At 39.9% G+C, this 21252-nt stretch overlaps 1 protein-coding gene across 1 annotated transcript in view; it reads left to right on the forward strand.

Annotated features, from left to right (window-relative positions):
* The window catches only part of LOC124721262 (WASH complex subunit 4), a 178161-nt gene that overhangs the window by 105241 nt on the left and 51668 nt on the right, over window positions 1-21252 (forward strand). The window contains exon 14 of the mRNA XM_047246139.1: window positions 11145-11324. Coding sequence (XP_047102095.1) covers window positions 11145-11324 — 180 coding nt within the window. The remainder of the gene's footprint in view (window positions 1-11144; window positions 11325-21252) is intronic.

The raw sequence follows: 21252 nt of genomic DNA on the forward strand, positions 1-21252 counted from the left end.
AGGGACCAAAAACTTTATTGGCTGAAATGGCGAACAAATGTACAACTAAATGAAACTTCATAGCTCCCTTAATTCGCCGACAGATAGTGCTTAGCTCTGCCTTTTGTCGTTGCAGAGTTTTAAATTCCTAAAGTTGTGGTATTCTTTTTGAATCACCCTGTATTTAGGATCTTGTGTACTATTTCCGTTATGGATGTGAGTGTATGAATTTCAAGATTTCTTGCAGAAAGAGACTTGGTCCCCTAAGAAGAAAAAAAGTAATTAGCCATACACTGCACACATAAAACTGTTGCACATTACTCGTTTAAGCTCTGTCGAGTTTCCTTTCTCATGCCTGTATGTATTCCAGTCTAACGACTTAACAGTAATTGTTCATCATCTCCTTGTGCCTAAGAAATTTGCAGAACGACAAAATTTCAACAGGTATTGATACTTTATCTTAAATCCCCCTCCCCCAACTGAAATTTTGGCTTTTCTGTCCATAATAGATTACAGTTATCTCTACATTGGGCATTCCTGCATTTTTAGTCTAACACATTAACTCACCTAACTACTGATTTTCTGTCTTAAGGACATTTTTCTTCTTTATGGCATGAAATTCCATTACTCTGTGTGTAATGTCTGCTGCTTCTCTGTTATTCATTGGACTTGAGTACTCTGCATCTTTACCACTTTCATCTTCCTGTTGCAATTTTCTTAGTACATATATTTCACAAAGGTTGTCATAAAATAATTCTTTTTTTGTACTTGTCATAAGCAATAGATTGACATAGCAATTGCTGGGTTGCTTTTTTCATCTGTCTCCAACTTGAAGGAATAGTGTTTTTGTATCTCTTTTTTTCTCGTTTAGTAATGATTTATTTCATAATGTTCTATCACCTTCACTATTTATATTCTTGCATTTGTCCAGTAAAAACATTTAGATCCTGTGCATATTAACAACCTAGTTAGTTAGTTTCATGTCCCATGGATCATTTTGCATGATGGATCGTAATGACGTGCAATGAGTTATTTTACTTTCACATCACAAATTAGTTTGTACCCACAGTTACATTAAGTATGTGGAACGAGTTTTTACTTTCATGTCACAAATTAATTTGTACTCCCAGTTACATTCTGAACATTTCCAAGTGTTTCTCTTTGTAAAAAAGAAAAAAGACACACAGATATGAGTTAGTAATTCCTACCCAATATCTTTTACACATTACATAATAGAAATTCTTCCACAAAATATAAGTTGCAAAGGAGAAGCTTTCTCAGTTTGTTATAAAATTTTAGTTTTCTGTCTGTCAGATATTTTATATCACTGGGTACGCGATCAAAAATTTTTGTTGCAGCGTTGTGCATCCCCTTTTGTGCTAAAGACAACCTTAATATGGAGTAATGAATGTCATTTGTCCTTCTGGTGGTGTAATTACATATCTCATCATTCCTTCTGAACTATAATGGATTATTTACAACAATCTTCGTGAGGTAATACATATACTGTGAAGCAGTAGTCAAAATGCCCAACTCCCTAAACATATGTCTACAAGATGATAGTGGGTGAGCACCATATTTTACTCTTACTACACATTTTTGCACACTGGAGACTTTCCTTCTTAAAGATGAGGTATCCCAGAACATTATTCCATATGACATTATTGAATGATAATATGCAAAATACATAAACTTACTGATATGTGTCTCTCCAAGATTTTCAATGATTCTAAGCAAAATGTGGCTGAAGGACGTTGTTTTAGGAGTTCCAAAATGTGTTTTTTTTTTTTCCAATTTAAATTCTGATCAATATGACGTATTTACTCGAATCTAAGCCGCACCTGAAAAATGAGACTCGAAATCGAGGAAAAAAAAAATTTCCCGAATCTAAGCCGCACCTGAAATTTGAGACTCGAAATTCAAGAGGGAGAAAAGCTTTAGGCCGCACCTCCAAGTTGAAACAAAGTTGGTCCATTGTAATATGAGACACAATTTAGATCAAATGAATGACGATGCAGCTACTGTAGTTTGGTTCGAGTCGTAAGCTTAGCAGTTAAGTTTGCCAGGTAGCCATTGCTATGCGTCAGACGCTCCATCCGTATTTATACGGGTACCCTTCCTTTTTCACGTGCTTCGTCTGGTTTGAATCGATTGCTTACTTTTCTTTGATCTGGTAAATGCCGTTCTCTTTGTTATAGGTGTTTACGTCACTCTAAGCTGAAAATGCATTACTGTACTGTGGCATGCATTGTTTGTCACATTCTGATAGTGTGTTTACGGCCTGTCGCTGCTCGCGGCATGGGTTGCGTTTGAGTGCGCTACCACCACTCACAATTAAAAGAGAGAGAGAGAGAGAGAGAGAGAGAGAGAGAGAGAGAGAGAGAGAGAGAGAGAGAGAGAGGAATCATCTCATTAGCGAAACAATGGCAAGAGACTGCTATTTGTTGTTACTTACACTGCTGCCATCTTTGATAATGATCAGCAGGAACCAAATAATAGACAGCATGTGATAGATGTTCTGAACGAGAGTTTAGCAAAAATGTTTAGCGAAAATTTTTCTCCATTTGAAAATCTTTGCAGACGCCTCTTTAGTACATTACATTCTGCACAGAAATTAGTCATATTAAATTTAAAAATCTAATCAATTGCCGTGCTTCATTTCTGACCGTATCACTATTAGGCATAAGAATAATACGAATACAAACATGACATGTATGTATATTCTTCTGCGGTTGCTGATGTCTCACTCTAGTTTCGTAGTTTATTAGGCAGACAGGATTTAAATGAGATAGCAGCAAACACGAAAGGATACATGGCAAAATGTTTATATTCGTATTATTCTTATGATGAAGAGAATACTTTATGTGATTCACAATTCATAAAAGTTCCTATTAGCAAACATCTCTTCTCACAGATAGGAAGAAATTCAGTACGTAGAGTTGACCAAATTGACAAACATCCCAAACAGTCTTGCCAGTCGGATTTTCGTAGTACATTGAAATGCTGCTACATTCGAAGATGAACAATACGGAATTTGTATTTACTTCGTTGGATAATGTATGAAAATGCAGTGGTCGAAACTCGGGGTGAAGAAAAAAAAAAGCTCATCTTCCACCATTTTTTTTAAATTTATTTACTGACGCAGAGGTTTTGGCACCAGTATTTATCTTTGTGACTGCAACGCATGCCTGTGTAGCGCTACATATATTCGATGGCAGAAGTTAGTTGTGGCGGCACCTACCATCATTTTTCAGAACTTCCGCTTACTTTGCACTCAATTCAAAGCTGCAGGCGGTTTTTTGGATTACAAAAACCAGAAAAAAAGTGCAGCTTAGATTCGAGTAAATACGGTAGACCCGTAAGAATTTTGAGTTTCCACACACTCTATTATTTCCTGACCATGTGTTACACTTATCATTGGTGTAATATCTTTAGATGTGCAGAACTGAATATGTCGTGTCTTTTTAAAATTGAGAGTGAGACTATTTGCAGAAAACCAGTCAAAGATACTTTTAAGAACTTCATTTACCATTTCTTCTGTTTCTGTACGTATGCTTGGCCTGAGTACAATACTACTGTCATCTGCAAAAAGAACTAATTCTGGTTGTTTTATACTAGACAGAAGATCGCTTACGTATATGAGGAACAGTAGTGCACCTAAAATTAAACCTTGGGGAACCCCATACGTAATTTCTCCTGAGTCAGAATGATGTCCCTGGACTATATTGGTTGAATTACTAAGTACAACTTCGTGCATTTGGATATTATCCATTGTTTGGCTATACTATCACTACCATAAAACAACAATTTATCTAAGAGAATACTGTGATTCACACAGTCAAATGGTTACAAAAAATACCAACCAGCACTATTTTATTATGTAATGCTTGGAAAATCTGATGAGTGAATGTGTAAATGGCATTCTCAGTAGAGCAACCCTTCTGAAACCTGAACTCTGATTTGGTAAGGATACTGTTGTTGCGAAGGTGAGTTACTATTCTAGAATACACCATCTTCTCAAAAATTTTGGAGAATGATGTCGACAATGAACCATGTCAGTAGTTATTGATATCTCTCATATCACCTTTCTAAAAGATGGGTTTAACAAGGGCATATTTCAATTTCTCTGGAAAAATGCCTCGAGTTAGTGAAGAATTACATATTTCAAAGAAGACTGGACTTATTACATGGGAACAAATTTTTAGTACCCTATTGGAAACACCGTCAAAAGCAGATAAGCTTTTATTTTTGAGAGAATATATAATTTTCTTAATTTCAGAATGAGATGTTGGTGATATATTCATATGATTGAATTTTATGTAAGACACATTTTCACCATAGTGCTGTAATTTTGTTCTTAAACTGTTCCTACCTATGCTTTCTACCATATTTAAGAAATAATTATTGAATGCATTTGCTACCTGTGTCTTATCATTTATAGCCCTTCCATTCAGTTCAGTAATGATGTTGTCTTGTTCTGTGGCTGGTTGTCCTATCTCTTTCCACTGCATTTCATATAGCCTTAAGTCTGTTGTTGGAAGTTTTTCTAGTGTGCAACTATTGCAGGATCCCTGCTTGTTCTTGCTAAAAGAGACATTTCCATTTTCCTTTCACCAGATACTTTAATCCCTCTAGTGTTCCATGGTTTTCTACTTGGCTGTTTAGTGTCCTTTCTGATGAGTTTATGTGGAAAGCTATTTTCAAATGATGATATGAATTTATAATGGAGTAGACTAAATTTTATGTTAGCATTTGGTTCATTATAAATTACATCCCATGTCATCCCCTATAAACTAGTCTTAAAAATTTTTGTCGTGGAGTCATTAATTATTCTAAATGATTACCAGTGAGGAGTATCTGTACTGTAAGGAGTCATGTTATTTATCTTGACTAACTGTGCATCATGATCAGAGAGAGCATTTGTTACTGGGTATACAGTTATTTTCTTCACCAAAGAAAACATTATCAGTTAGGGTCCTACTGGCTTTATCTATCTGTGTTGGAAAGTTAATTACTGAGACCAAATTTTGGGATCCAAATAAGGTTTCCAGATCATTTTTTGTGTCATAATCCGTTAGAAAATCTACGTTGCAGTTGCCACAGGCTATTAACTGCTTGCTGCTGTCTGACAGCACAGTAAGGAATCCAGATTCCTCATAAATAGTTCAAACTTTCCCAGTGGGGATCTGTATACCATTAAGTTACAATGAAAACTGACCTATTTTTCAGCATTAATTCACAAGCACACACTTCTATGTGCGAATTGAATCAAATACATCTATCTGTGTAGCACCCACTTCAACCAGATGACAGCAAAGTGTGTCATGTAATAGACTTCACAAAACATTAATAGCGATAGGGAACCATCCTGAATTGTGACCCCTCAGCTGCCATCCGAAATTCTGGAAATCTATTAAGCGTTGGATCTTGATCGACAGCATCACAGATGTGTTTATTAGGAATGAGGTGAGGTGAGCTGTGATCTAGAACAGAAGCATCCTCACGTCGATGAAGGTTTCTTAAACTGTTCGCTGATGCAGAGACAAAAGTGATGGGTTGAGGTATTGTCTGGCATAAGCTATATGACAGGTACTGAGGCAAATTTTAAATCTAAATTAACACCATTTTTTTTTCTGGACAATGCCTTCCATCCCAAAGATGAATATTTAACTAAACACTGGTAGCATGCGTATTGTAGTAGAAAAATATGTTTACATTGTTGTCAAATTTGTGTTTCATTTGTAACATGAATAGAGACAAAGAACATATGTTCATTTTTACTTCATTTACACCACTGTGCTATTTTTAATATTGTTTAAATGGCCAGTATGCAGCTATAAACACAAATAAAAAATTATATGTTGAAGCAGCAAAGAAACAGGTATAGGCATGCGTATTCAAATACAGAGATATGTAAACAGGCAGAATATGATGCTGCGGTCGGCAACACCCATATAAGACAAGTGCCTTGTCCAGTTCTTGTGCATGAGTGGAGGGACACAGCATCTCCAAGGTAGCGATGAAGTGCAGATTTTCTCATATGACCATTTCACAAATGTACTGTGAGTATTAGGAATCCGGTGAAATGTCAAATCTCTGACATCAGTGTGACCGGAAAAAGTTCCTGCAAGAACGGGACCATTGATGACTGAAGAGAATCGTTCAATGTGACAGAAGTGCAACCCTTTCACAAGTTGCTGCAGATTTCTATGCTGGGCCATCAACAAATGTCAGCGTGCAAACCATTCAGTGAAACATCATCAGTATGGGCTTTCAGAACCAAAGGCCCACTTGTGTACCCTTGATTACTGCACAACACAAAGGTTTATGCCTTGATTGGGCCCATCAATGACGACATTGGACTGTTGATGACTGGAAACATATTGCCTGGTCGGACGAACCTCGTTTCAAACTGTATTGAGCAGGTGGATGTGTATGGGTATTTAGACAGCCTCATGAATCCATGGACCCTGCATGTCAGCAGGGTGCAGGCTTTGTAATGGCATGGTGCATGTGCATTTGGAGTGATATGGGACCCCTGATACATCTAGATACGACTCTGACAGATGACATGCATGTAAGGATACTGTCTGATCACCTGCATCCATTCGTGTCCATTGGTCCTTCCAATGAGCTTGGAAAATTCCAGCAGGGCTATGCAACACTCCATGCTCCCAGAATTGCTACAGAGTGGCTCCAGGAACACACTTCTGAATTTAAATACTTCCACTGGGCACCAAACTCGCCAGACATGAACATTAATGAGTATATCTGGGACACCTTGCTGTGTGCTGTTCAGGAAAGATCAGCACCCTCTCATACTCATACGTATGTATGGACAACCTTGCAGGATTCATAGTGTCAGTCCCCTCCAGCACTACTTCAGACAATAGTCAAGTCCATGCCACATCGTGTTGTGGTACTTCTGCATGTTCATGGGAAACCTACACAATATTGGGCAGGTGTACCAGTTTCTTTGGCTCTTCAGTGTATATTTGTTGACCGGAAATTCACTTGTCCCACAGCATTACAATATAAATTGGTGCAAATGATGTATCCAATAATGTAATTAACTAACTGAAGGCACACACAGCCCATGGGAAAGTGATGATTCTGGATAGCATTGCTATTCACCAGTGTTTTTCTGCATTGAGTATGTGATTTGATACCCATTACCCAGTCTATCTGCGTTTACAATCCATAGTAGTTGATGGTGACTCTTGTAGTCGATAAGTTGTTGCTCTCTGCAGATGACTCTTGCAGTGGCAGTTTTGCTCAATTCAGGATACTCACAATACACACTTGACAAAGTGACTTGTAAAAAGCTAAATGCCTGCATGAAGTCTCCTATGCATCCTCCAGATTTATCTACCCATTATGGGTGTGAGCTAGGTAAATCCCTGTTGCTCCCTGTTTCCTTATGTCACCTCACATTAGGTCACTGTTTGAATATTTTTTATATTCATGATGATTAACAGCTGTTCAAAATTAAATCAAAATACATTCGCTGAATGCGAGTAACTTGTCGTCAGCTGTATTAGGAACAGGCGTTCTACCTGTTGGCAATGTGAAAATTTATACTGGACTGTGACTTGAACCTGGATTTCGAGCTTATCGCAAGTGGTTGCCTTTCCATTGTGCTGTATGTGCACACCTCTGTACCAACCTAGAATTCCATGTGTCACACTGTCTCTACATCCATATACCATAGTCTCTTACTTTCATCACTGAATACCCACAGCTTAATTATGTATTCCCACGTTGGTGGGAATAAGACTATGGGGAATTGAAACCTAGGGTAGAGAGGTGTAGACAGTGTAAAGTGGAAGTTTAGATCAGTCTGGGAGGCATGCACAGATACCCTAATGGTAACGCGACCATTCGCTGAAAGCAGGAAACCCAGGTTCGGCTCTCACTCCGGCACAAATTTCACACATCACCAACAAGTAGAACATCTGTACCGAATACAGCTGACACCAAGTTATTTGCTTTCAGTGAACTTATTTTGATTTAATTTTGAACAGCTGTCTATAATCATCAGTGAATATTACGTACCGAGGTAGTCACTCCATGATATTTCACAGGTCTCAATTCCCCATAGTTTTTCTTTATTCTTTATAATTTCAGTCACTATTTGCAAATAGCCTGTTCTTGTATATACATTTCTAAAGTTAGATTGTTCCTGTGCTTTATTGAAATCCAATGTTTCTTCTATACAGTTTATAATTTTAGTGAATATGGTATATATTACAGAGAGGAGATTGTTGGTTTCATTGGTTTTTGTGTTCTAGTTTTTGGAATTTTTCTCACCCTTTTAGATGTTCTGAAAATAGTTTCCCAAATTCACTTGAAACTACTTCTCCACTACCTTCAGTCGTTGCTATTGAAACATTGTAATCTGGAGCAACAGTTCCTTTCTGAACATGTTTGGTGGTCTTATGCATCTTGGAATTTCCATTATTAACTGTGTGTTTTTGATTCATTAAGTGCTTGCTGCTGCTGCTTGCTGTTCTGCTGCTTTCCATTTTAACTGCTGAGTGATGGTGTCAAACCAACGTACATCACTGTTTTGTTTAATTGAACATATCCTATCATGTTCCTATCATTGTATGCTTACAATTCTCAAATTCCCTTGTTTCATGTAATATCTTCCTTTCATCTGCCTTCTTTTTTGGCCCAAAGGAGACTAAGTAAAACCTCAAATGGCCTTGATCAAGCAAGATACTGTAGTGGTTAAGACACTGTACTCACATTTGAGTGGACAGCATTTCAAATTCTCATCTGACTGCAGGGATTTAGTTTTCGCAGTTGCAAAGTCATGAGGCAAATGGCAGGGTAGTTGCTAGGATAAGAACGTGGCTGACTTCCTTCCCCACTACTTTTCAGTAAGAGTTGGTGATCCATATCTACCATTGTTGATGGTATATTAAATCCTGACTCCCCTTTTCCCAGCACCCTTTCCCCTTTACTTCTATTGTGTTGCTGTTGGTTAGAATTTTCATCTCAATTACAAGAGTGGGGCAAAAATATGGAAACACAACGAGAAATGCATGCTTTTACGTAAATGCAGATACTATCCAAGTATGCAGGTTACATTGTTGTATTTAACAATAAATAGCACATCTGCAATGTCCTCAATATGTTGTAAGTAGCAGTTATGGTCAGAATAGTGTTCTGTGTAGTTGTGAGGGCATTGTGTTGGAGCCAGGTGAATTCAAATGTAGATAAATTATTAATGGTCATATGGTGGGTGCTTCGTGCTTCTGTATCCAAGGGAGCCGTAGTGTTTGGTGTTTCAGGAGCTTCTATGTCGAAGATTTATGCCACGTACAGGGAAAGCAAAAAAAAGGGGGGGGGGGGGGGACAAAAGTGTGTATTGACTGATTGTGAGCAGATGGTTATTAAAGAGGATTGTGATGAAAAATAAGTTTGACATAGAAAACAGCCAAAGTTGCAAAATTCAGTTTTTTATCTAATTAATGACTAGTTTTGGGTTCTCTGAACCCATTTTCAAATCATCCTATGACATGGAAAGTGAAAATTACAGTTTTATAGTCATAAATTAAAGAAAAAACTGAACCTTGCAACTTCAGCTGTTTTCTACATCAGACTCATCAACACAACTTGCTGTCCCATTATTGATCCAGTGTGCTGGAAATCCATAAGCTGCAAAAGTCACTGCACAACTTGAGTGTTGCACTTGTGAATTCTGTCAACATGAAAACAACACAAAGGGAGCCCCATCAGCGGAGATGTGCAGGACGATCTGGAATTCCTAAACAATCCATCAGTGATGCAAATGCCTGCAACAGCAAAACATGGTGCTCAAACTATAAAATGTGGGCTGTGGAGCAATGAAGGAAACTAATCTGGTTAGAAGGTCTTGTTTCACACTATTTCCAATTTCCTGCCGAGTTTACATCCATAGAGTGAAACATGGTGTATGCTCGGTGATGACGTTGGCAGCCATATCGTGGTAGTCCATGGACCCTGTGATTACTCTGTGAGGTCGCATTACTGCCAAAGATTATGTGATCAGTTTGGCTGATCGAGTCCATCCCACCGTACGATGTTTTTCCCCCAGTGCTGATGCTGTGTTCCAAGACAACAGGGTCCCTGTTCACACAACTTGCATCATCCAGGACTGGTTTTGTGAGCACAAGGATAAATTGTTGCATCTCCCCTGGTTACCACAGCTGCCAGATCTCAATATTGTTGAGTCTTTGTGGTTTACTTAGGAGAGAAGAATATATGATCACTATCCACCTCCGTCATTGTTACCTGATGCCCTCAATTTTGCAGGAAGATGGGCATCAGATTACCTGAAAACCATACAAGACCTGTATTTATCCATTCTGAGACAACTGGAAGCTATTTTGAATGCCATCAGGTTTCCTACATCGTATAGGTCATGGTAATGTCATGTGTTTCTGGTGTTTGCGTAGTTTGGTTCGACTCCTCTATACTCGTCTTCCTCTCCCTGCCCATACCTGCACCCCTTTCTCTTTCCTTTTCCCCTTTCTTGTTATTCTTTCCTTGCCTTATTCTTTCTATTTTTGATTTTGTAATCAATCTTGATTTGGAACTTTGTCCCTTCTATCATTTGCGAACTGAAGCTGGCACTGTGCTTAATAATTTACTATATTTCATATCCTATTCTCTCTGACACATTTTCCTTCATTTTAACATCCCTTCCTCCGCGACACCGTAGATCTTTCTTATCTGTTAGTGTTGATTTTTTATTTATGTGAATGTGAACAGTTATAGAATGGTTCGCCTATATTATGTCGTCATAAGTAGTTGGTTTAGAAGTATGTATAAGTAATTTATAGTATGAAGTTCAGTTTATTCATTTATAAATAGTTGTGTGAATAGGTCTATAATTTTTCTAAAATATTAGCAAATATTTTTGTTTTCAGCAAAAGTGTGAAATGTTTTAAGTTGTTGATGTAATCATGTCTTCTTAAAATGAAATATATAATCATTTGCTGAAGTATATAATTTGTTATTAAACATAGCCGGAGAAAACATTTTCTCCCTGGATGGGTCTGAGTTTGGTCTTAAAAAGCTCACAAATATCATATCTTTGGAAAGACGTGATGAATTTTTCAACCCTCAGGCTATATATTCTAAAAGTGTTCCTTAAACTTCAATTTATTGTGCAGGGTCTGGATGTTTTGGAAATAATGAGAAACATCAATGAATTTGTGTGCCAGTACTTGTACAATTTGAACAATCAAATTTTCATTCAGCATTCGAGCAGTAACAAGCATCTCAACACAATTAACATTCGCCATATAGCAAATTCAATCAGAACTCATGGGACTGGAATCATGAACACTGCAGTGAGTATTATTTAGATGTGTAGAACTGACATAAACAAAATACGAATATGTTTATTGTACTTGTAAATTAAATATGTAATTTTGTATCATTAGCAAGTGGTTTAAACAGTGCTAATCTTGTAGTATGTAATGTAATAATATTAATAATAGTTTTTTATGTGTTAGCGCTTCCTGTTCCAATATCCACGTGACTGCAATTATATGACTTCATTTCTCATCATCAAAATCAGTGTCATTCATAGTAGCAACTTTCTCCTGTGAAGTGCAGGCATGCAGATAAGGGTACAGTCATCAGTGGATGATGGTTCCCTGTTAAACTAATCTTTTGTGGAAATGCCTAGGAGCTGTTGACAATAAATTAAAATTAATTGATGATTTTTTTTTTGTTTGGAGATGCATTGAACTTATTGTTGTAACCTCTTCAGGGATAAATTGTATTAATAATTTCAATTCAGACAATTTTTACACTATATTTCAGATGTTAGGAAGTCACTAAAAATGTGTTGTTGGTACAAATGTACTGTCCAGCAATGAAAACAAGAAGTGGCCACATTTGTGTACATGGTGCAAAACAGGTTATATAAGCGTAAACATGATGGAATACATAAAGAAACTAAGAAATGTTGTAAAGGCAAATTTCAACCAACAAGAAATTGTTCATATTAGTTATTGTGGGAGAACTCCATACATTCCAGGCAAACTAGCATTTTACATTTTTTGCAAATATATCTGGTTCTTCTTTTGCAGTTTTTATCTCTGCCCTTAGGGGACTCTTACATTCCTTCTTTGCTACTCCATCCAACCTTAGATCTGCAAAACATCCAAGGTGTTGCTTTTTCTTCAAGCGAGCAAAGTCAGGGGTGCTTGATGGTCTGCCATGCTTTCGTCACACACTTGAAGCTCTACTGAAAATAATTGCTGTGTTTACCAGGACAACATTATAAAAGTGAGAAAAATATTCTCAAATAAAACTTATTGCTCTTACAGTGTGAGGATAATGTGCCACCATATGGTCAGTCATGTCTACTCTTCCCATAAATTTGTTGTAGCATGCTACGGCACAGGGCCGTTCTATTTCTATGTGTGCATGGCTCTTCACTTCCCATCTTTTGACTTTATCAGTTGGTGCCACATCAGGAAAGGTAGATACCACATGGACAGTGTTTCTGTTTCCCCATCACACAACTGTTACATTGTCATTAGATGTAGCTGTAGACATTGAAACCTGACCTGATTTTATTAGAGCTTTGCTGTTAGTTGGTTTATCCTCTGCACCCTGTAATCTGCAGTCTGTTCAACCTTATGGTTTCCAATACATGAATTTTCTTTTGCTTCAGGTATGAAAACAGTGAGGTTGTTGTGAACAGATTGTCACAAAGTAGCCTCTGAGTCTTTCCTTTTACCCTTGGCACATTCTTACGATAGTGTTCCCAGTAGGACCAATGTTAGGCCGTATTGTGGTAGCCTGTTTCTGCTTTTTCCCTTGTGACATCTCAGAAAACTGTCACATATCCAACTGAGCTAGAGCAGACGCACACAGACAGTTACCTACAGTGAGATTCCAACCACCACCCACATCAAAAGAAAGGCATAGCTACACTTTGTATCCCCACTTCTTGCATCTAGACTTAACCTACAGTTTTGCCCTGCTGCTGCCCTTGAAGGGGATTCTCATTTCATTTACAGATTGATACTCAGTAGGAGTTACTGTCTCTGAGAATATCGGCTTCAGTATGTCCAAAATGGGTTTCACTGTAACAAAACTGCCAGTGCTATTTTCAGGAATATTATCAGTGACCACAAAATGCATTTTTTTTTAATTTTCTCAAATATCTTCAGTTACAAAATGTCAGCAATAAGAATCCTCAAAGCAGGATTACTTGACCAGTGCATACGGTAGTTAGAGTAATTTATATATGTCATAATCAAATTAATTGCTAAGAAGCAAGGAGTTTCACTTACTGTTCCATTTGAAATACGTGGTTGTGAGGCAATATTTAAACAATTCTGCAAAATCAGAAGGAAAAATCAGATTCAGCTGTTGCAACACTTCATTGAGTGGAACCATACTGAATAGCGAGACCACATCAAAGCTAATATGTCTTCCAGCTGTACCACAATGCCATTTAATTTACTGATCAAATGTGCTGAATTCTTGATATGTGAATCCGATTGGCTCACATATGGTTATAATAATGCTGTCATCAAGAACTCACAATATTGTCTCGCAACCACGTATTTCAAATGGAACAAAGAGTTCTATGGTCAGACAGATGGTGTCGCTATGTGGAGTCCCTTAAGCCCAATTATAGCGAACTTCATTATGGAAAAATTTGAGGAGCAGGCATTGGAAGCTGTGAACAAGAAACTGAAATCTGGTTCCATTATGTGGAGGCTATGTTTGTTTTGTACAGTGTGGCGGGAAGGAACTGAATTGTTTTCACAAACATCTGAATTGGGTCAATCATAAGATTCAGTTTACCATGGAGGAGGCAGCAAGTGGAAGATCAAATTTTCTTCATGTGCTAGATTTCAAGAAAGAAGATGGTAGCTTAGGCCACACAGTTTATGGAAAACGCACGCACACAGACATTTACCTACACTGAGATTCCAACCACCACCCACAACAAAAGCAAGGCAACATAAAAACGTTGGCAGATAGAGCAAAGAAAATCTGCAAAACAGAGCTGCTTGACGCAGAATTAAAACATCTCACCAATGCATCAGTCAAGTATGGTTATTCGTTCACTGAGGTGAATAGTGTGTTCAGACCAACACGTAGAAATGAAAGCAATGCTAAAGCGCCATTGAAATTAAAAGTTTTCATGCCGTTTAATGACGTAACTGACTGGATAGAAAAAATCTTGAAAAAATAGAGTAATTTACACATCACCTTAAATCGGCCAAGGATGCTCACCAACCGCTTGAGAAAGCTGGAATTTATAGGATAATGTGTAGCTGTGGGGTGTCAAACAACTAGAGGAGATTGACAGATCAGCTGTTGCAGAACGTGCTATGCAGCCAGGGAACCGCCACATTCATTTTGATAGGACTCAAGTCCTGCCAGCTACAAGCAGATACCATGAAGGGCTGTACAGAGAGGCCATAGAGAGTACAAAACACCCAAGGAATTTCAGTAGGTAGGTGGAGGGCATGAAATTGAATGACATTTGGATTCCAGTGCTGAAGATGATGATGATGATGATGATGATGATGATGATGATGATGATGATGTGTACCAGTCTTTCATCATGGAATGATAGCAACAGCAGACAACAGCAGTCGACAGTGGCCAGTAGCGCTCATGTAGTCAAAACATGTGATGTCACGCCACTGTGCAGAAGCAGAATTTTGCTGTAGTCAGTAGTGAGCCAGGGTGTAAATCAGACATTCTAAAAAGCTACGATACCCCTTGAAACTGTCCTCCGCAGATGGGGATGAAACGTTGGGTTTTAAGGTGAAATCCTTTTGAGCACAGCGTAATAGCCTGGAACATTTTATTAATTGTGAATTTCTTCACTGTGAATCTATAGTTTATAACCAATAAATTGTGGTCAGAGTCCACATCTGGCCCTGGAAGTGTGTTACAATTTAAAATCTGGTTCTGAAATCTCTGTCTTTCCCCTACCGTCCAGTGTCTCCAGGTCTCTTCCACATGTATTTTTTTTGTGCATCTTAAACCAAGTTTTAACAGTGATTAAATTATGCTCTTTGCAAAAATCTACCAGGCACCTTCCGCTTTCATTCCAATGCCAAATGCTGTGCTACTTTTTTCCAAATTTTGTCCTATATTTGCCATATTTGGTGCTATTTTTTTCCCAAATCTTGGTGCAATTTTTTTTTTACCAATTTTGCTGGCTTTTTGCCAACTTGGGTTTTTTGCCAATTTCAGTTTTCTCCAATTTTGGTGTGATTTGTGACAACACATCATAGTTACAAGGATATGATCTGTCATTTTAAGCTTATATATGAACCCTGCCTTGAGGAAAAAAGAAGTCAAAATTCAATTTCAACATTCCATAACTACAAGTTACGAATATTGCTAAACTGCCATCCTCAGATGTACAGGACAATTATAATTAAAGTTAAACTTTCAGACTGCTGTAGAAATATCACCAGTGGTCGGAATGACATCAAATTGCAATGGAGTATTGAATGGCAGAAGAAAAATAAATAGTTACAAAATGTCGCAATAGATGGTGCTGTACGCATCATAATTTAATAGTGGTCGACTACAAATGGCGAATGAATCATACAGCAATGCCTAAGGTGTACATTTGATATTAAACAAATTGTACTACTCATTGTGCATGGGTGTACAGGTGTGATATTGTTAGTTACGTAAGCCCATCCACCATGGCAAGGTCATATCGTATCGGATGGGAAAAATGGCTTTTTAATTGTCCTGAAGGCAAAAACCGCATAAAAAGCACCAATCAAACTCGGAACAGATTATTTCTATGTGACTGGCACAAAACATGTTCAATATGCTGACCACCATTTTCTGCAACAAGTTGAAATTGAAAAACAGCACATTCTACAACTGATCAAAGCATTTCCGCAATGTCTTCAATACAGCTAAGTTTTAAGTCAGAACACTGAACACAATGTCTTTCAGATAGCCCCGCAGCCACAAGTCAAACGGATTAAGACCAGGTGAGCAGGATGGCCAGGCTGTAGGGAAATGGCAGCTGATAATTCTAGCATTTCCGAAATGGTGTTTCAGCAGCTGCTTAACTAGATTTGCAATGTGCGGAGGTGTGCCGTCTTGCATAAAAATGATCCATCCACATATCCACGCTGTTGGAGAGCTGAAATGATGTGGTTGTGCTAAACACACTCATAGTGCTTACCAGTGACGGTACAGGTAACAGGACCAGAAGCACTTTTCTCTTCAAAAAACTATGGCCCTGTGATAAATGGTTCCGTAAAACCACACCACACAGTGACCTTTTCAGGATGAAGTGATACTTGTTGATTTGCATGTGGATTTTCCATGGACCATATTCGCCAATTCTGTGTATTGACATATCCTGTCAGATGGAAGTGGGCTTCGTCTGTCCACAAAATCTTCTATGGCCAATCATTGTCCTCTTCCATGAGAGCAAGAAATTCTGAAGCAAAGGTCTCTCGTGCTGGCAGGTCAACGGGAAGCAATTTGTGCACATGGGGAATTGTGAATGGATAGCGAAGAAGGATGTTTCATAGGATTTTGTGCACCGTGCGCACAGGTATGTCCGATGTTCAGGCAATTCTTCGTGCACTACACGTTTACACACCACCACTTGTCTCCTCCTGCATTGCTGTGACCACTGCTTCCTGTTGAATCAATTCGTTCTCCCTCCTTCCTCCCAGATTGCACACCAAAAGAACCAGTATTTTCGAATTTCCAAATCATTTTTGCCAGACCGACGGCAGTCATTGGACCAGTTCCTTTTTTTCAAACCGTTCAGTGTCTGGAACTTCAGCAGAGCGATCTGTGCACATTCATCATTCTAGTAATACCACTTTACAAGCAGAACGTGATCCTGCATTGAGACAGTCATGGCGAACATTGCAGACGCGAAAGGAGGGAAAGCAATGTGCCCAGCATGTTTATGCCAACTTCAGTGGGTTGTGGGCATGACAGGTGTTTTCATTTACGTATTCTGGCACATACAGCGCCATCTATTGATCATTTTTCACACTGTTTTTCTTCTTCTGCCATATGCTTTCCCTCTTCTCCGATAATATTGTGTTGCAATTTGATATCATTCTGAACAGTGGTGTTATTCCAACAGCATTTTGAAAGTTTAACTTTCATTATAACCATCCTGTATATTATTTTTTTATACAGGAAAATGACAAATTTAATGACATGTCATAAAAATCACTGATTTAGCAACACTTTGTAAAAAAACCTGCCAATCTTGGGTTATTTTTATGCCATCATGAAAGTTTCCTGTTCCTACTAATAGGTCTTGACATTGACATTACTTATGTCTCAGAGCATCATTTATGTAGCAAAGAAATACAAAATCTCACTTTGGACGGGCACATCTTACCTGTAATCTGTGCTAGGAGTTCATTGCAGAAGGGAGAAGTGGCTATTTATGCCCATGTAATATTGCATTCAAAAGAGTTGACATATCAGAACATTACAAGTATCATCAGGGGTAAAACTGACTGTCGTGGACCGGTGAGGCTTCCGCTTTTATAAGCAGTGGACAACTTCTCATGGGCTGGATGACGTCACGGAGAAAACAGCACGTACCAAGGTGGCGGCCTCTATATCCATAGATTTTGTTTGCGTGCTTTATCCAGCATTGCTTGCAGCGCCATCCATCGCAACAAGCGGAGAACTGCGAGGAATGTAAGAAGTCTCCCTCTGCGCTCTTTCTTTATCAGTTGCACGCTGAATGCATAACCGGAGTCTCTGTTGAAACTATTTTCACAGAGTCTAATTTCAACTGCTTCCCTGATGACAGAGTCCCAATAGTTTGAAGCGTGAGCAAGTAGTCTTGTTTCATTGAATAAAATCTGTTTATTTAACAAACTGTGTTCAGCCACCGCTGATTTTTATCGGCAACAGTTCTTATAGACTGGCCCACGTAATTCTTTCCACACTAGCAAGGAATGCTGTAAATTCCCGGTACTCTCAGGCCAAGATTATCTTTCACGGGTCGCAGCATTTCCTTAATCTTTAGGTGCACAAATTTATCAGCCTGTTTTGCTGTAGTCTTGCTTAAATTAGCTCGCTGATGTGCAGCCAAGGTCATGTTTACCCATTTCCAGTCCCAAGGTGACAAAACTGCAGACAAAAACAGATGGCAACTATATAAGGATGCCACCGTCTTGGTTCTCAGTAAGGGACTAAACATACCGTACCGTACCGTATTCTTAAACGGGATCCCACAGCAGCACTTAGTAGGAAGACAGGGGAGCTACTGAAGAACTCTGGCCTCCCAGAAGAACTAGTCAAGAATCTACGACCAAGAGCACCAAGACCACCCAGGTTATATGGTCTACCCAAAGTCCATAAGGATGGGGTTCCATTGAGACCTATTTTTAGTGCTATTGGGTCTCCTACATATCGGTTGGCAAAATACTTAACCAAATTATTAGCACCTGTAGTCGGCCACTCTAGCCATCATATTAATAACTCAAAAATGTTTGTTGACATTATAAAGCAGATGAGGATAGGTCCGAATGACATCATGATCAGCCTAGATGTGGTCTCTTTGTTTACAAAGGTTCCAGTGGAAGTTACATTAAAACTGTTGGCTGCTCATTTCTCTCCTGAAATACTGAAATTATTTCGACACACTTTGACGACCACCTGTTTTTTTTATGGTGGAAAATATTATGAAATGACTGACAGAACAGCCATGGGTTCGCCACTGTCACCAGCCATAGCTAACTTCTTCATGGATGATTTCGAAGAACGAGCATTGAACAGTGCTCCCTTACATCCGACCTGCTTCTTCATGTATGTTGATGATACATTTATAATCCGGCCACACGGCAATGAGGCACTGCAGCAGTTTGTTGATCATTTGAATGGTATACATCAGAACATAAGATTTACAGTGGAGGTGGAGAAGGATGGGAAGTTACCCTTCTTAGATGTGCTGGTGGAGCAGAAATCAGATGGAAGTCTCGGACATTGTGTGTACAGAAAACAGACGCACACAGATTTATATCTAAACGCATGTAGTTTTCACCACCCAGCTCAGAAGAGAGCTATGCTGAATACCTTGGTACACAGAGCAAGGACTATTTCGGACAAGGATCATCTCGGCTCCGAGATTAACCATCTGATGATGGTATTCATAAAAAATGGATATTCCGATCGTGATATCAGATCTATTCTGGCGAAGAAACCAAGGAAGGATGCTGTTCGAACAGATCAAGAGGACCAACACATCGTGCAGCTACCATTCTGCGGTGCAATGACCAGCAAGATCGGCAGAGTCCTGAGCCAGCAGGGACTCAGACCAGTCTTCCGGCCACCCAGGAAGATTATGGAAATGCTGCGACCCGTGAAAGATAATCTTGGGCTGAGAGTACCGGGAATTTACAGCATTCCTTGCGAGTCTGGGAAAAATTATGTTGGTCAATCTATAAGAACTGTTGCTGATCGCTGTGTGGAACATCAGTGTCACCTGAAATACGGGTACCTAGAAAAATCTGCGGTGGCTGAGCACAGTTTGTTAAATAAACATAAGATTTTATTTGATGAAACAAGACTATTTGCTCACGCTTCAAACTATTGGGACTCTGTTATCAGGGAAGCAGTTGAAATTAGACTCTGTGAAAATAATTTCAACAGATACTCCAGTTATGCGCTCAGCAATGCATGGAAGTGCACAATTGATAAAGAAAGAGCGCAGAGGGAGACTTCTTCCATTCCTCGCAGTTCTCCGCTTGTTGCGATGGATGGCGCTGCAAGCAACGCTGGATAAAGCGCACAAACAAAATCTATGGATATAGAGGCCGCCACCTCGGTACGTGCTGTTTTCTCCGTGACGTCATCCAGCCAATGAGAAGTCGTCCACTGCTTATAAAAGTGGAAGCCTCACCGGTCCATGACAGTCAGTTTTAACCCTGACGAAGATAACGGAGGTAATCATCAAAAGCTTGGGATTTTATCCAAATTTGACACGGCAAGTAAACCGAGAACTTTTTATGCAAGGACTCAGTCACGAAAGACTTCGTAGTCATATTACAAAAATCAAATTTTTGAATTTTCAAGGGAAAAACTTCTCATTGTAGCCCTCTACACATACGCCAATTCAGACTACATGAGTTTGCTCTCCAAGACTTGATATCATGCTGGGCTCAGTTCTTAAGAAAGACGTATTTTTTTTATTTTATTTATTTATTTTTGTAGTAACACTGTTCACGTTTACGTCGCACTGCACTTAGCGTAGACCGGGACTGTGTCCTAGGCATGCCCGATCTTGACTGACTGGGCACAGCCTGTGCTGCCGGAGTTGTTCTTGTTGTTGTTGTCATGCCGGCAGAGGTCGCGTCCGAATTCTCGCGTGCTCTCTGGTGGATGGGACTCTACTTGCGGCAACTACCGTCCATGACGCGCCGTGCCAATGTGCGCCTCCCGCGATCTTTCTGGTGGCTACTACACTCCTCCTCCTTCGGGGGGTGAAGCCACTGTGATCCACTGCATCGGAAGGTGGAGCGACGGGCAGGAGCGATGACCTTCACATCCATTGGATGGCCGGAAGCGAGGGGATCTGCCAACCCTCTAGCTGGAACCTTCGAATACGGCTGGAAGTGACCCACACGAAGAGGCCCCCGTCGTCCCACAACCGGAGCCCGGGACAGAACGGGCGACAAGCTGTTGAACTCCGGATCCTGTTCCACCCTGGGAGGGGCAAGACCCAGTGGCGGGGATGAAGGGGAAGGGACGACCACAGGTGAACCAAGCTCCTGAGAAACCCGGCCCGCTAGGGGGGCCGGCTCTCGCTGGGGCATCTCGAACGATGGCGATGCCGGTGCTGGAGCTACTGGAGGTTGCCAAGGCTGAGAACCATCGCAGTGCTGCAGAGGCACAGCGGGGAGAGGAGTCAACGTCCCCTGCGAAACCAACACAGGTGCCGGCAATGGGGAAGCCGGTGTCCGAGAGGGCGGAGGGTGGGTGCCCGAACGTGGACGTAGCTGATTTTGGTAATGACGTACCACCCGGTCCCCCGCCTGCAAGGTATAGAGCCGGCGGCCATTTCGGCACAGGACCACCGCTGGTAGCCAACATGGATTGCGACCAAACCCACGGGCCCAGACCGACATACCCAGTGGAAAACCAGGTACTCCGTTTTGTGAAGACTGGCGAGGACCAGGCCGGAGGTGGTGCAGCAGAGTCCTAGGTTGGCACCCATGGAGGAGCTCTGCAGGGCTGCGGTCTCCCATCAGTGTGGTCCGGTATGTCGTC

The sequence above is a fragment of the Schistocerca piceifrons genome, chromosome X (assembly GCF_021461385.2).
Source record: "Schistocerca piceifrons isolate TAMUIC-IGC-003096 chromosome X, iqSchPice1.1, whole genome shotgun sequence".
Taxonomy (NCBI): domain Eukaryota; kingdom Metazoa; phylum Arthropoda; class Insecta; order Orthoptera; family Acrididae; genus Schistocerca; species Schistocerca piceifrons.